Source organism: Phyllostomus hastatus, unplaced genomic scaffold (assembly GCF_019186645.2).
Source record: "Phyllostomus hastatus isolate PE091 unplaced genomic scaffold, TTU_PhHast_1.1 phas_scaffold_345, whole genome shotgun sequence".
NCBI lineage: Eukaryota > Metazoa > Chordata > Mammalia > Chiroptera > Phyllostomidae > Phyllostomus > Phyllostomus hastatus.
The window spans coordinates 17735356-17750705 of NW_025334024.1; the positions used below are offsets into that span (position 1 = coordinate 17735356).

At 57.2% G+C, this 15350-nt stretch overlaps 1 protein-coding gene across 1 annotated transcript; it reads left to right on the forward strand.

Annotated features, from left to right (window-relative positions):
- The first annotated feature begins 66 nt into the window (after positions 1-66).
- On the forward strand, positions 67-14755 carry LOC123805823 (F-box/LRR-repeat protein 20-like). The gene is made up of 7 exons (XM_045818590.1): positions 67-123; positions 3394-3495; positions 11717-12004; positions 13148-13363; positions 13506-13652; positions 13853-14070; positions 14157-14755. Exons 1-7 carry the CDS (start codon positions 100-102, stop codon positions 14323-14325), a joined length of 1164 nt encoding a protein of 387 aa, XP_045674546.1. The 5' UTR covers positions 67-99; the 3' UTR covers positions 14326-14755.
- The last annotated feature ends 595 nt before the right edge of the window (positions 14756-15350 follow it).

Consider the following 15350-nt stretch of genomic DNA (forward strand, 5'->3'; position numbering starts at 1 on the left):
GAAGTGAGTGGTCCACTTCCTTCCATAGTCCCGCCCCCAGAGCCTGCGAGACTACACTCCCCAGATGCCTTGCGCGGGGGCGGAGGCGGCAGGGATGCTATGGCGGAGTCGCTGCCCCTGGAGGTGAGAGGAGGCCTCCCTCAGGCCTAGCTCGGGACAGGCCCCGCCCTCGGGGTCCCGGGCTGTGGGGAGGGGCTGTCAGGCTGCTCGCCGGGTCCCGCCTGCCCGGCGGAAACGACCGGTCCGGGAGATCATAGGACATGCAAGCTATGGGTAACGGCTCCGCCTTGGGCCACTCCGTCTCCTTAGTAGAGGGGCATCCTTTTCTTCCCCATCGGGCCCAGGATGGCTGTTCTGTTACCTCAGAGAAGATAGGGCCTCTGCCTGCCCATCTTCTCTTGAGAGGGCCTCCCCTCCCCCTCATTTCTAGAAGATGTCTGCTCCATCCCGTCGTCCCCGAAGGGTAACCGATCTTACCGCCATTGGCCCCTTGGGATGATCGTTCCATTCCCTCCACCCTGAGAGATGGCTATCTCCTACCTCTGGCGGTGGGAGACAAACTGCCCCTCCCATCAACCCCGGGGATGGTCACAGAGTTCTGTCACCGAGGACAGGCCTGCTCCCCATTCCTTCCGCCCCCAGTGATGGCCGTCCTACCTCCTTGGCCCCTAGGGATGTTTGCTCTTTCTTAGCCTGAAGCAAGACTTCTCTGCTGCCGTTGTTCAGAGAGGATGACAGGTTTGGTCCCCACTGGACTCTTGGGATGTCCTCTCCATACTTTTCTGAGAGTTGGCCGCCCCTTCCCGCTGCCCACAGGGGACAGGGCATCCTTTCCCCATCAACCCGGGAAAGGCTCTCCTTCCCCTTAGCAAAAATAGGACTGCTCCCACCCTGTTGAACCCCCCATCATGACATCCTTTACCCCTTTGGTCCCAGAGGTTATCTACTTCATCCTTAAAGATCCCAGGAACGGCCAATCATACCTCTAGTAACCCCTTGGGATGGGGTTCATGGGATGGCACTCCATCTTTATCACTGTCTCCTCTGGTCCCTCTAGAAAGGCTATTCCCTTTCTTAGCTCAAAGAATCCCCTGAGTGAGGATGGGTTTTCTGCCCTCCACCTTTGATCCTTGGGTTGGCTGCTGAGCCCCAGAAGATAGGATGGGCACTGTCTTATCTCAGCTTAGACAGGCTTCCCTGCCTCCCCCTGGGGTTGGGGACTTGTTCATTCCCAGTCCCCATCAGTGTTCTCTTCCTCATGTCTAGCATTCCTCACCCAGAAGGCTCTTCTCCCTAGTCATTCCCTCAGTAATTGATCTGCTTTATCTCCCCATCCCAACGAACCTCCAATGAAAGTAGAGGTAGAGGACTATCCATCCTTACCTCAATCCAATAAGTATGGGCTGAGCACCCTCTGTGAGCTGGGGATGAGAGAAGAGGAGATCAGAATGGGCTGATGAGATGAAGCTTAAAGAAGGGCATTCCAGGAGAGAGACCCACATGGGCAAAGAACACAGATAGACATGCTGTGTTTGTAGGACAGAGGAGAGACTGGGTTGGGGAAGCTCTGGGATCAGGGGTCCGGGTGGGCAGGGAGGCATGGCAGTGCGGGCCCAAGAGTGGAGATTCTGCCCCTCTGGTACTGGGATGCCCCGGAGGTTTTCATCAGGGGTGTGTTGAGACTGAAAGGTGCGTCTTAGAAGCGTTAACCTTGCTGCAGTGCGCAGGATGATTAGCAAGGGTGAGCCTGGAGGCGGGAAGGTCAGCTGGAAAATAGTGGAGGGAATCCAGGTTTGAATGATGAAAATCTGGCTACGAAGTAAAGTTTCAAGAGTAGAAGTGTTAGTAACAGCAATCCAGTGACCACTTATGGACTGCCTAGTAGGTGTCAAGCACATCATATCCAGTTTATATATATAAAGTATAGACATATATATAACTTTTTTGTGTGAAAACAGGACTCGAACCAGTGACCTTTCGGTTCTCAGCCTGGCACTCAGTCCACTGAGCCACACCAACCAGAGTGGATTATATATAATTTAATCCCCATAAGACTATGACCTAGATTTTCTAATATCCCCGTTTTGTAGGTGTGGAAACTGAGGCTCAGAGAGGTCAAGTACCTTGCCTGAGGTCACATAAGTTACACAGTGAGAAAGCAGTGAAGCTGGGATTTGAGTGAGGCTATGTTAGCCTGGCCTAGAGCCTATGTGTTACACCTGTGTCTGAGAGCAAGGGACAGACCAGCAGACGGGTACAAAGTATTGTCAGACTCTTCAGAGGAGGTGCACTGCCAGCATTGAAGCTCAGGTGCTAGAAAGGTGGGAGGTGGGGTGCTTTGGACTGAGGGCAGAATATGAATTCTGGATGGGACAAAGGTGATGGTAAAATGTTTGGATGAAAGCTCCTGTGGGCAGCTGGCAGCACTGGACTAGCACATGAATAGGACATCATGTGGATATTGATTGTTATTCCTATAGCAGTAACTGTTGAAGCCATGCAAGTGCATTTATTATCCTAGAAAGGAAACAGGCTGAAAGACCCAGGTCCAAGCCCTGGGAACCACAGAAGAATCCAGAAACGGCAGTTGGAGTGATGAGTGGAGCCCTAGAAAACACAGTGTCACAAGAGTCAAGGAAGGAAGATTTCAGAAGAAAAGAAGAGTTGATATTAGGTCATTCCTGGCCTCACAAATGACTCCCTTCCCAGTTCCCTGTAGTAGGGCCTCCAGCCTCATCCCCCCAGCCTCATAGAACATCAGTGGAGCGAAGGCCTGAGCCTCCCAACCTGGGCCTTGCTAGGATCATACCCTCCAGCTGAGAAGGCAGGCTGGAGGGTATGATGAGGTTGGAGGGTATGATGAGGGTATGATGAGGTCAGAGGCAGTGGGGAAGATGGGAAAAGAGTGGTTTCCGAGATCTTGGCCTGTGAGGGCAGGAGAAAGGAATGTAGCTTCCTGAAAATCAGGAAGGAGCCCCTAACTTGCTGGGTTCTAGATCCTACACAAGACATGTTACTGTTAATTAACTCTCAGAATAACCCACTTCAATCTCACTACAGTTGCCATTTTACAGACAAGGAAAACAGGCTCAGAGAGGTCAGTTGATAGGTAATGATTTAAATTAGGTTTATCTGGTCTCAATGCCCAGGATCTTTTTACCAAACGGGGCAGGAAGCTTGGTTTGTATCCGTCTGTACAAGCCTGCGTCCAGACAGTGCTTAGGCAGGGTTTGCTCACAGTGAAGGTACTTGGGAGGTGAAGAGGGGACGCGAAGAGCCAAATGCACTAGAAACCAGTGCTGGAGTCCCCTCCGGCCTAGCGCGCTATCAGCCAGAGAAAGTTCCGAAGGCCCCCGGCTCTAACAGCCCCCAACGCCTGTCTTTTTCCCTCAGATACTCACATATATTCTGAGCTTCCTGCCTCTGTCAGATCAGAAAGAGGCCTCTCTCGTGAGTCGGGCTTGGTACTATGCAGCCCAGAATGCCCTTCGGGAGGTAAGGTGCCCACCCTCACCCGGCCCGTTCTCAGTTGTCTCATGTCAGCTTGCTCATGGCTGCGCTCATACATCATCCACCCATCCAACCATCATATGTATCCGTACATACATCACTTTCATACATGGCTCTGGGTACCATGCTGAGGATACTGAGGTACAGTCCCCCTGAAGAGCCCAGAGTCCTGTGGAGGAGAAAGACAAGTGATCGTAATATCGTGTGCTTGGGGCCGTGGCACTGGGATGAAGGGTGCAGCTGGGAACATGAGGAAGGACAGCCAGAGGAGACCAGCAGCATCAGGGAGGGCTTCCTGGAAGAACAGGAGGAGGAGGAAGGTCGGCCTTCCAGGACTGGTAGCAGCACAGGTGAAGGCACCAAGGTGTGAGATAGTTCTGGAAACGACCACACATGTTCCCTAGGGCTGGGACCTAGGTGTATGTGGGAGAAGTGGCAGGAGGTCAGTCTGGAAAGGTCAGACGACAAGCGGGCGCATGTGCCAGGCGGCATTGCCGGGGCTTTCCCTGGTTCCCATCCAGAAGCCTTTAAAGGAACGTTCAGGCTGGGGAGTGACACGGGGTGATTGGTGTCCTAGAAATCTGCAGTGCAGAGTGGGCCGGAGAGGGCGAGGCGGTGAGGGAGACCGCCCAGCTAGGAGGCGGATGCAGACATCTGTCCCAGCCGGAAGGGCAGGCAGCGGTAACTCTTTGTTTTATTTTTCACTTATCTGATGATTACTGAGTGCAAACAGGTCTCTCATTAGCTGGCCGTTTATATTTCCCTCTTTTGTTTGTTCATGCTCTTTATCCATTTAACTGTTGGGGTCTTGGTGTTTTTCTTATCTGTTTGTATGAAATTTTTATACATTAAAGAGATTCATCTTTTACATATTTATTGAAATATAGTCCTAGTATGTTTGCCTTTTCATTTGGTTTATAGATGTGTTTACTTGTGAGATAGAGGCTAAATTTCTATGGTGTTGATTTTGTCCATCCTTTTCTTTCTTGTTTCTTCCATTGAGTTTTAAAGTTAGAGATCCCTTGCCGCTTCAGAGGTTTGATAAATACACCCTCATGTTTGTCTTCTGGGTTTTTTTATTATTCAGCTTTACTTTTGTAGAGCAGTTTTAGGCTCACAGCAAAAAAAAAAAAAATGTTTCTTCTGTTTTACAGTGTGAATCTTTATATTAATTGTTGTACTGGTGAAATTATTTTGATTTATGCTATGAGATAGAAAGAAGCTAAGCTGATTAGTTTTCAATTAGCCCAAACACCATTTATGTTTAATCTTCCCTTCCCCTTCCCTGCTGGATTAGAACCCTCCTCTGCCACACATGAAACGTGGAGGGTCTGTTTGTCGAGTTGTCCTCCTCTGTCACTGAGCTTACTCTCTGAAGGAATTTGATTTGGACTTCTTTAAAACTTGAAGTGTGAGACATCTAAATGGTAAAATCTAGTTGGTAGTTGGATTTCTGGGTGAGGAACCCAAGAGAAGGGTCTGGATAAGAAATATCCATTTGGGTGTCGTTTAAAAATGCGTGGCAGTTGAAGCCGTGGACGTCAGTAAATTCCCTCAGGGGGAGCATGGGGAGCCCCAGAAACAGCAGACCACAGAGAGCGAGAGTCCACGGGCGTGGAAGGGAGCAGGAGCCCTGGGGGCGGGGGCAGGAGACCCCAGCAGGAGGAGGGCCCCGAGGTCAAAGGCAGAGAGGACGCAACGTGGAGGACGAACTGGCAAATCCCAGGAGGAGCCTGGAAATCAAGAACAGATCATATCCGTAACTCTTGCCACCCGGGAAGGTCACCCACAGCTTCAGCAACTTTTGGCGGCTGGGGAAAAATAAACAGATGGATTGAGGGGTGCGTGAGGGAAGAAAGGAAGTGCAGAGAGTGACCTCGCTTGCGAGAAATTTCCCCACAAAAGGAAAGGAGTAACTCGGGCAGTGATGAGAGGCTGAGGGGGGCTTAGCAAAAGGAGCTCCGTTGGGAGGAACCTCGGTGTGCTTCCCTGCCTGCCGAAGGGAAGCACTAGAGGAGGGGGCGTGCCGGGCGGACAGGGGCCGGGAATGGTGGGCGCCCCTGGGGTGGCGGGAGAGGCGGCTTCAGCGAGCCAGGCTGGGTCTCTGATGAGCCAGAGAGATTGCCCCCGCTGCTGCTCAGGAGCTAGAGGCGTGGGGGTAGCAATATGGGGCCATTTGCTGTGGAAGTTCCTCGGAGGCTGGTGGCCTCCTCGCTTAATGCATGTGGCAGCCAAATGGTGTGAGGGGAGCGAGAAGGGAAGGAGGAGCCGGGGGCCGCAGCAGAGAGGGTTGGGAGTCTCACAGGGCAGGGGGACGATGGAGAGTCCCCAGAGGCACACCGGAGGGCCTCGGTCACTCGGAGTCCGTGCTGCCCACCGGGCCTAGCCCTGTGCGGGGGCCTGGGGGCTGCGGAGGGCGCAGAGCTCGGGAGTTGGGAGGGAGAGGGAGACAGCAGAGTCCAATTGAGGGGCTGGGGTGCTGCCCTCGGAGTCTTGTGAAGCACAGCAGGGGCGCAGAGGAGAGATTCAGAGAAGATTCCATGGAGTGGGGAATGCTTGGGCTGAGTCCTGAAAGAATTAAAATGTGCTGAGTAGACAAACAGGAATAGGTGAGGGGTAGGACACGGCCCCCCACACACACCCCCCCCCCCCAAGACAGAACAAGCAGCTGAGCAGAGGCTGGCAGCAGGAGACAACAGTCAGAGGTTGGCATCCCCAGAGCTGGGGGTGGGGAGGAAGGGGGTGCTGGCGTGGGGAGGCTGAGGCCGGGGAGTAGATGGGGGTCTGACATAGAAGGGCTCCAGTGTCGGCCAGGAAGCTCAGCCTCTGTCCTGGGAAGTGAAGAACCATCAGAGGGTCAATCAGGGTCCATTTGCCTTTTTCGAGGATCACTGGTGACAACAGCGAGGATAAGTAGAGCCAGAGAGACTGGAGGCCAGGACCCCGGTCTCCAGCAGGAAGCTGCTGTAATATATGTTTGACAGACACTGAGGCAGAAGCAGTGAGGTGCGAGCAGAGGGGCGTATGGCAGTATATCAAGGAGAGGGCATGGGAGGGACTTTGGCCATTGGAGGTGAGGGAGGAGTCAGGATGACGCCCAGACTTCCAGCTGGGGTAACCTGCTGGAGGGCGCTGAGGGTCTAGAAGAAGGGCAGAGTTGGGGGTAAGACAGTGAATTCAGATCTGCGGCTCCAGTGTATCCGGAGAGAGGTCCATCGGGTAACCGGCTTGCAGGGTCTGCTGTCCTGGAAAATGACGCCGACCACAAAGTAGCCCTAATGGGATGAAGTGCAGCCTGCCCCAGTGGGGAGTGAGTGGCAGGGGAAGGAAAGGTGAGAGGGAGAAAGTGGAAGAAACCTCGGGGAACCCTCTTGCCTACAGACTCGGTCTTTCTCTTTTTTGGTGACCCCAAAAGAGGCCTACGGGGAGGAAACCAGAAGGTCGGAGGGAAGCCAAGAGGGCAGAGTCTGAGAACCCACAGTGGGAGACAGCTCCAGGGGGAGACCGGCCACCCACACAGGGGGCACGGCAGAGGTTGATGGCCCTCCCGGAGGGGGGCTGTTGCCAGGAACAAGCGGCTCTGTGGTGGCAGTGGGCGGAGGGTGTGCCCACGTGCTTCCAAGAAGCGTGGCTGTGGAGGGAAGGGGAGAGGAGAGGTGAGAAGGGGGTGCAGGGTCAAGGGAGGTTTTTTGTTGTTTAAGACCCTGGGGCATCTGTGGACTCTGGGGAAGGCGGGGGGGGGGGGGGGGCTCAGCAGACCAGGAAGGGCGTTGTGTTGAACTAGACAGCAAGAGAGGGGAGGAGGGGGGGGGTGGGCTCTGCCAGGAGTGGGCTGGTGGGTGTGGTGAGGAGAAGGCCTTTCCACTGATGGCTTTGGCTTCTTCTAGAAACAGAGTAGGTCACCTCTGAGAAGGCTGGAGCGAGGGAGGGTGCCTCAGATTAGCCTCGGTGGCTGGAGGACAGGGGGCCTGGAGAGAATTCTCAAGGGGGATGAGAAGAGCTGGGGATGGGGGCCAGGAGTGGCCATTGCTGACGGTGCAAGCCCGAGGGGAGACCATGGCTTTCTCCACATAGAATCCCCCAGAACTCCTGCAGAATTCTGTATCCGCAGCACACACCCAGGGGAGGCAGCGGGCAAAGAGGATGGGTACAACAGCGTGCTGGCTGGGGCCACGAGGACCCTGAGGAGATGTAATCAGGGGAGAGACCTCTTGGAGCCCAGCAAAGAAGAGGGCAGAAGAAGCAAAGTGGGCAGTCAGGCCCTGGGCTGTAGGTGAGATTGGAATAGGAGTTAAGGGAGTGAGGTGAAGAAGAGGCGGGGTCAGAGTTGGGGATCTTAGAGCTGGGGCTGCTCCAGATAGAACATCGACAGAGAACAGTTTGGTGCTTCTGCAAAACCCAGCCCCCCTGGGCTGGCAGCACTGGGAGGCCAGGCCCCAGGTACCAGGGTATCTAGGGCCCTGCTGACACCACCACCACGTCCCAGAGAGCAATCTGCAGAACCTGCAGGCAGGAACCATCTTCCAGGGCCCGGCGTGCGCAGGGTGATAAGCAGGTAGTGCCCCAGCCAGCAGGAGCTATGGAAGATTCTGGCTCGCCAGGCCAGGCTGGGATACTGGACTTGGTGACTTCTTATTCTCCCTGACCTGCCCTACTTAATCCCAATTTTCCCAAGTAAGAAGGTAGACAAAGGCAGCACCCCCACATACACCCAGGGGTGTCTCCCAGGGGTGGGGTGGTGGGGGCTGGTTGCCGGCTGCTGGGTTAGTCACTGGGGAGAATCATGACACCTCAGCTTCTGCCCTCCTCTGCCTCCTGTTGCCTGAGGTGTTTATGAAGACCTGGAGGTCTGGCTCCTCTCTAGAGACCAAAGCCCCAGGGCCTGTGTTTTCTCAGAGGCCTTCTTGAAGACAGGTATGCTAGCTTTGGATCCCTGTACCAGCAGACAGAGGGCCATTTCTCTAGCAGATGGCCCTCCAAGCCTGCACCCAGGCCTGCGGCCTCAGCTCCGGCTTCAGTAGGTGCAATGAAATGCTGCTGGCCCCTGTGACAAAGGATGTGTCACTTTGGGCAGGTGCAGGGCATTTCCCAAATGACTGCATTTCCTCTTAAGATACCGGCATTGGGAAAAGAGGAGACCAGAGGCAATTGGCCCCTCAGTGGACAGGGCTGCTAAGACTGGAATAGGTACCCTTCCTCGAGCCTCCTCCGGAAGCATCTTCCAAGGGCTGGGGGAGGGGCTTTGCTATACCAGGGCCAAAGACAAGGGCCCAGGAGCCTGTTCCTTCCGCCTGCTGCTCTGCTCCCAACAGATGACACACGTCCCCAAAAGGCTGTTCCTGGGCTCCTGCACTTGGAGTCCAGGCCACCGGGGTGGTGACTCATAGGCTGCCCCCTTCCCACCAAGAAAAATGGTGGGGAGCAGGGAGGTGGGCGAGCTGGAAGGCCTTTAGGCCAGGCCCCGTCCCTTTGTCCAGTGGCTCTTGCTGCTGCTCCCAGCCAGCCCTGGACTTGGACCCTGGGCTGACTGCCAGTGCCCTCCCGCAGCTGTTTGTCTACCTTGTTCCCAGGGAGGCAGCGGGAGAGGGGGAACATCCCTGACCCTCTAGGCCTGGGGAGGAAGGGAAGAAGAAAGACTGAAGGCACAGGGAGCTGGGGCCTATAGTGTAGCACGTGACTGAGGGGGTGGGGGTGCTGCCCTGGCAACCAGCAGGCTCTGCACTCCCCCAGCACGGTTCACTCCATGCAGCATCTGGCACGCAGGGCTCTGACACGGTTGGAGGCCGGCTTTACCTTTCCTTTCTAAAACCTCTTCTCCCTGACCTTTTCATCGCCCTCCCCACCCTCACACTGGGATCTTCCCCAGCTCTCCTAACTCTGAAAGGGGGGCCCAGGTCCTTGGGAGTACCCCTACCCCACTGTGTCCCTGTGTCCATGAGGGGATTTCGGGGGCGGGGAGCGGTGCTGCTCTCACCCTAATGACCATGTTCGGGGAGTAGGGTGCGGGAAGGGAGCTTGGTTTGACTCCTGGTTCCTGTGGAAGCGGCCAGGAGCTGGTCCCCATCACTTACCATGTGCTCCCTCCCGTGCTGACAGCAATGGGGCCCTAGGTGGCTGCTTCCTTCTGGCGGAGGCCGGGCTGGTTTCCCCACACCTGGCGATGAGCTCCGTGTGTCTCTGGGAGGATCCTGTTGTTAAGCATCTTGCAGGGATGCCTATTATGTGTCATCTCTAGCTTTCTGCGTCCCTTTGAAGCTGTGCTGTGGGGTACAGCAGGGAACCAGAGCCTGTTCTTACTGCTGCCAACAAGGCGGGTTTTTCAGGGAGCTCACTCTCCTGCATCAGGACCGTGTCGATAGGCCGAAACGAGAGCCTGGCTTGGTCCCACTGCCTGCAACCTGGGCACCCTCAGGTAGAGAAACAGCGCTAGGATCTTAGAAGCCAAGCCCTCCTCTCCCCTCTGCCACAGACCTGTTCAGCCAAGACCTGTACCAACTGCCCTTTGGCTCCCTCTGGCACGAGGTCAGGGAAAGTTTTGTGAAAAATCCCCTTAGCTGGGGCAGCCCTAAACTCCTGCACAAGCCAGTGTACTCCTGCAATGACTTAGCCCTGAGCTACCCCCCACCCTCCACCCCTGCCACAGCCGTGTCGTCTCCTCTCTCGCCCCTGTTCCTCTACAGCAAGGCCAGCTCGGCTTCTCTGATACTCATTCTCTTAGTTCCTGCCCCCAGAAATGGAGGCTTCTCTTTCCTTACTGGGATAAGACGGACCCTCCAGAAATGAGCCTCAGGGGTCACAAGCACACCCTGAACTCTGGAGCCCGTGGAGCTCACCCGTGTTAGCATGTGCACACACATTTGCATGCATGCACATATTTTCACTTACAAAACCCATTTTTGCAAGTGTTTGTGTGGCCGAGACACCAAAGCCACCAGGGGACCTGGGCCTCTGCCTGCCCTGGACCTCTGGCATCTGGGCCACAGAAGGTTGTAGTCAATGACACCTGCCTCACTTCTTCCTGTTCTGAGGGCTATTTATATGCTTTCGAGAAAGTAAGGGAGGCTGGTTGCTTAGCTCAGGCCAAGGGCTGAGTCCATGGGTCTCAGGGCCACCTTCTCAAAGTCCCAAAGGTTGGGGTCTAACATAATTTGTCCTGCTTCCTAGAGGTTTTGCTGGGTCTCCTCTGGGCCCCCCAACCCTCCTGTACCCAGCACGCCAGCTCACCACAGGACTCCATAGGCATCCAGACCCATCCAGCACTAATTGCCCTGCCCTCCTAAGTCATCCATCCCCTTGAGCCCCAGTGTGACTTGTCCTCCCAGCTCCCAATTTCCACCAGTGCCTCTCAACCACACATGACGTCACATACTACAGGGGTCCCCTTGTAGAAGGGCCCTTCCCTGACCTGCCCTCAACCTCTAATCAGCAACTTGCCCCCAGACCTGATGCCCATCACCCTCTGAGACCAGAGAGCTAACCCAGGCCTGCTGCTGCCCTTTAGACAAACGTGCGGTACAACATCCCCGTGTCCTCGGCCTCCCTCCCAGCCATCGAGAGCCTGGGCCTCAGGGGCATCTCCTGCATCGGCCTGACCAACCTGGATGGCTCGCCAGCCTCACAACAGGTGCTGCAGTCTGTTGCCTACCACCTGGGCCCGCACCTGCAGAGCTTGTGCCTCAGTGGGGGCAGCCCCACAGAGGCCTCCTTTGTGACCCTGATCCTGAGCTGCCCAGCTCTGCGTAGCCTTGACCTCAGTGGCTGCAACAGCCTCTTTGCATCAGGCATGCTGCTAGCTCAGCCTGAAATGGCACAGCGGGTCCACCAGGCACTGAGCAATCTCCGTGAGCTCAACCTGGCTGGCCTGCGAGACCTGGCAGATCTCAGCTTCAATCGGCTCAGCAGTTGTGCCCCCAGCCTGGAGCGCCTCTCCTTGGCCTATTGTCACCTCGCCTTCGAGGTAGGCCCAGCCCGGGGCTCCATTGGCCCCCGGGACTCCTCCCCCTCCCAACTCTCCTTCTGCAACCTGCTTCGATTCTTGAAGGAGCGGGCTGGTAGGCTGTACGCCCTGGACCTGAGTGGCACCGGCTTGCCGCCTGAGGCCCTGCAGGCCCTGGGCCAGGTGGCCGGGCTACGGCTTCAGGAGCTGAGCCTGCAGAGCTGCCGGGACCTCTCCACAGAGGCTGTGGCCGCCCTTTGCCTCTTGCAGCCGGGCCTTACCTCCCTGGACCTCAGCGGCTGCTCAGAACTGGCCGACGGGGCGCTTTTGGCTGTGAGCCGGGGTCTGCGGCACCTGCAGCGCCTGAGGCTGAGGAAGCTGCAGCGGCTGACAGATGCAGGGTGTACAGCCCTGGGGGGCCTGCACGAGCTACAGAGCCTCGACATGGCCGAGTGCTGTCTGGTGAGCGGGCGGGAACTGGCCCAGGCCCTGGGCTCGGTGCGCGGAGCTCCACCCCCCCTGGCCTCCCTCAGCCTGGCCTACTGCTCCTCACTCAAGGTGAGCCTACCATCCCCTTCCTTCCTCACCAGGGCCGGAAGCTGGGGGGGCTGGGTGTGCAGCACCAGCAGGGAGCTGCCCGGTGTTTGTGTCCAAGGAATAGTAGTTAGAACTGAACTTGGGACCCAGTCTGGGACGGGGAAGGAGCCTAGACCAAGACAGCACGGCCCCCAGCACTCCTGGCAGCCCCCCACTGTGGGCTCAGGCGAGGGGAGGTCCGAGAGACCAGGGTGGCCCAGCTTACTGCAGGCTGCAGAGGGTGCTGTGGGCAAGGAAGCTGGGTGGAAGGAGGTGACAGGACGGAGCCCTGTGGGGAAGGGACACCGAGGTTACCCAAAAGAGGTCTCTCCGGCAGGGCCTGAAGGAACTAATGTGATGTGGGAGCTGCAGGGTCACTTTTTGGCTGAAGCCGGTCTCTCTGGGTGGCACCCCCGCCTTGGCAGTGTGGGTCTTCTTTAGTGGGTTTTCCTCTAGTCTACCAGTGAGACCAGGGGGTTCCCAACCTGAAGACCGTCTCTAACTTTTCCCCCACAAGCTCCTCCCTCCCTAGGCCCTACCCACTCCTACTTGCCCCTCTGTGTGTCTCTCAGCTGACCCCTCTGGAGCCTCATACTCTGGTCTCCATCTCTCTGCACACCAGTCTCCTGTCCTCGGCCCTGAGCTCTGCTCCCCGCGCCACGACTGCTCCTGCTGGGTGGCAGCCCTCCGCCCGCCATGACCCCACAGTTGCGCATCAAAGCCACAGGGAGCGTTCTGATTGTGTCAGTTGGGCCAGATGGCTACCACCAGTCCAGCAAGCTGTGGGCAGAGGGCAACTTCAGCCCAGCCTTTCAGTGGGGACTGGGCGCACGATCTGGGCAGACACCATAGAAATTTCCACCTGCATCTTTCCTACCCTGGCCAGCCTAGGCCTTTATCCTCCAGCAGACTCTTTCTAGTATCCTACCCGCCACGGCCCACTCTGTCCACTCTGCCCGTTCACAGCACAAGACATCGTTGCTTCCCTCTGGGGACCCTCTGGGACCTCCCTGTTGCCTGTGGGGCCAGAACCTTGGGCAGAACCTTCCTAGTGACCCTTGCCAAGCCTGGTGACAAGCCACCTCTCCACTGCCCTCTGATCTCCCTTCTCCACTTTCCTCCTAGGACACCTCAGTGTTCTCCCTGATCCGAGCGCTGGGCCCAAGTCTCAGGGTGCTAGACTTATCCTCTTGCGTGGCCCTCACCAACCGGAGCCTGCAGGCCATCTGCACCTACCTCACTCCCCTCTCGGTCCTGCGCCTGGCCTGGTGCAAGGAGCTCCGTGACTGGGGGCTTCTGGGACTGGGGGAACCAAGTGAGGAGCCAGCACAGGGATCCCAGGTGTGGGACCCTCGAGGTCATGGAGGGTGGGGCGGTCCCTGGGTTCACCTGACCTCCTGCCCCTCCTGAGTCTCTTTCTCGGAACACTTGAGGGCCAAACTCAGGAGGGAGGAACCTGAGAAGCAGGGGCCTCTCCCCACAGCCACACCCAGAGCTGGAACATCAGGCCTCAGGCCCCGCAGCAGCCCCTTCTCCCCAGCCTCAGGGCCCCTCCTTGCTCATGCTGCGGGCCCTGCAGGAGTTGGACCTCACAGCCTGCAGCAAGCTGACAGACGCCAGCTTGGCAAAGGTGTGGGGCTGGGGGTGTGGGGAGGCTGAGGGGCCTGGGGCTGGAGCCGGGGCCTGGGCTGACCCACTACTTGCTTGGAAAAGTTTCTCACTGGCTTCTGCCGCCTGTGGCCTCTCCTTTAGCTGTGGGTGGGGGAACCTAGAAGAGCCCTGGGCTCCAGTACCATACAACACCCCATCCCGACACCCCCATCCTTGCAGGTGCTCCGGTTCCCCAGGCTGAGGCACTTGTCACTGAGCCTGTTGCCAGCACTCACAGACGAGGGCTTGGTGGCGGTGGCCAGAGGCTGCCCTAGCCTGGAGCGCTTGGCGCTGAGTCACTGCGGCCTCCTCAGCGATGAGGGCTGGGCCCAGGCGGCCAGCTCCTGGCCGAGGCTGCAGCACCTCAACCTGTCCAGCTGCAGTCAGCTCACAGAGCAGTGAGTGTGGCCGATGATGCCACAGCGCAAGGGCCGGGCGGGGGCCCCACGCTGGGCCAGGCACCCACACGGTGACCTCCCTGCAGGACACTGGATTCCATTGGGCAGGCATGCAAGCAGATCCAGATGTTAGATGTCGCCATGTGCCCTGGTATTAGCATGGCTGCTGTCAGGCGATTCCAAGCCCAACTGCCCCAGGTGACCTGCATCCAGTCACGCTTCGTGGGAGGGGCTGACCTGACCCTTACACTCTGAGACCAGGTGGGTAAGCAGCCCCTGTTGCTCAGCCTCCACAGTCCCTAGCCCTGGCTTTTGGACCTGGGGTTTCCCTCTGCTATGTGCAAGAGCCCCTTCCCCCAGCTGTAAATACCTTTGCTAGACCCGGAGGTGGGACTAGTCCAAGGAAGCCCAGGGTGCTTCCTACCCTGGTCTACCCCACAGCCTGGCGAGGGCTTCTTTCCAGCTCTGTGTGGCTGCCACAGGCACCTGCAAGTGCCCGTTCCCGCTCTGCTGGCCAAGCCCGGGTCCGGAAGCACCAGGCCTGTAGGTGGCAGGGCCCGGTGCTGGGGAGGAGCAGACCACCTGCCCTTTGCCCCGCCCACTTCTCCCACCTGAAGCCTGTGCCCCACCTTGCTCCCTATAGGAGCTCCTCTAGTCCCCCACCAGCACTGAACTTTAGCAGCCAAGCCAGCCTTTGTTGTAAACCCAAACGAGATTAAAAATTCCAGATTTTACCTCCTTATCTGAAGTTCTCAGACTGAAGAGCCCCTCCCTTCCCCTCCCCCCACCTCAGTTGAAGCAGCCCAGACCAACCCTGGGACGATGGGAGAAACACCGAGACAACTTCTTCCTCAGGCATGGCCGAAACCCTCCCAGAGTGGGAGACTCCAAAAGTCTCCCCCAGCATGAGCTCCCGGGCAGGTCCCGTAGCAAAGGGACATCTGTGTGCACTTGCCCAGCCAGACCCCAGGAACGTACTGATTGATGATGCCAGGGTCCGCAAGGCTGTCTTCAGAAAAAAGAGGACAGCGAATGGCATCTCTGGGTAGGAAGGGGCATTAGAGGTCATCTAGTCCAACCTCTTACACAGTACCAGTGCATTTTCAATAGCAGCTCTGAGAATGTCTCTGGCCCTCCGTACGTCCACCTACACTTTGTCCATCTGTCCATCAGTTCTAGGAGCAGCCAGCCGGGCTGCCTGATTGCCTGCTTCATGTGGGGATTCAGAGGGGACGAAGCCTGCCCAACCTCCGGGCCAGCTGGGGAGGCAGATCGGCCAG

Excerpts from the sequence above, each read along its gene's own strand:
- LOC123805823 (XM_045818590.1), top strand. The coding sequence starts at position 100 with ATGGCGGAGTCGCTGCCCCTGGAG. Across the intron at positions 3,496-11,716 it reads CCCAGAATGCCCTTCGGGAG|CCGGGCCTTACCTCCCTGGA; the intron begins GTAAGGTGCCCA and ends TGCCTCTTGCAG. Across the intron at positions 13,653-13,852 it reads CAGACGCCAGCTTGGCAAAG|GTGCTCCGGTTCCCCAGGCT; the intron begins GTGTGGGGCTGG and ends CCATCCTTGCAG.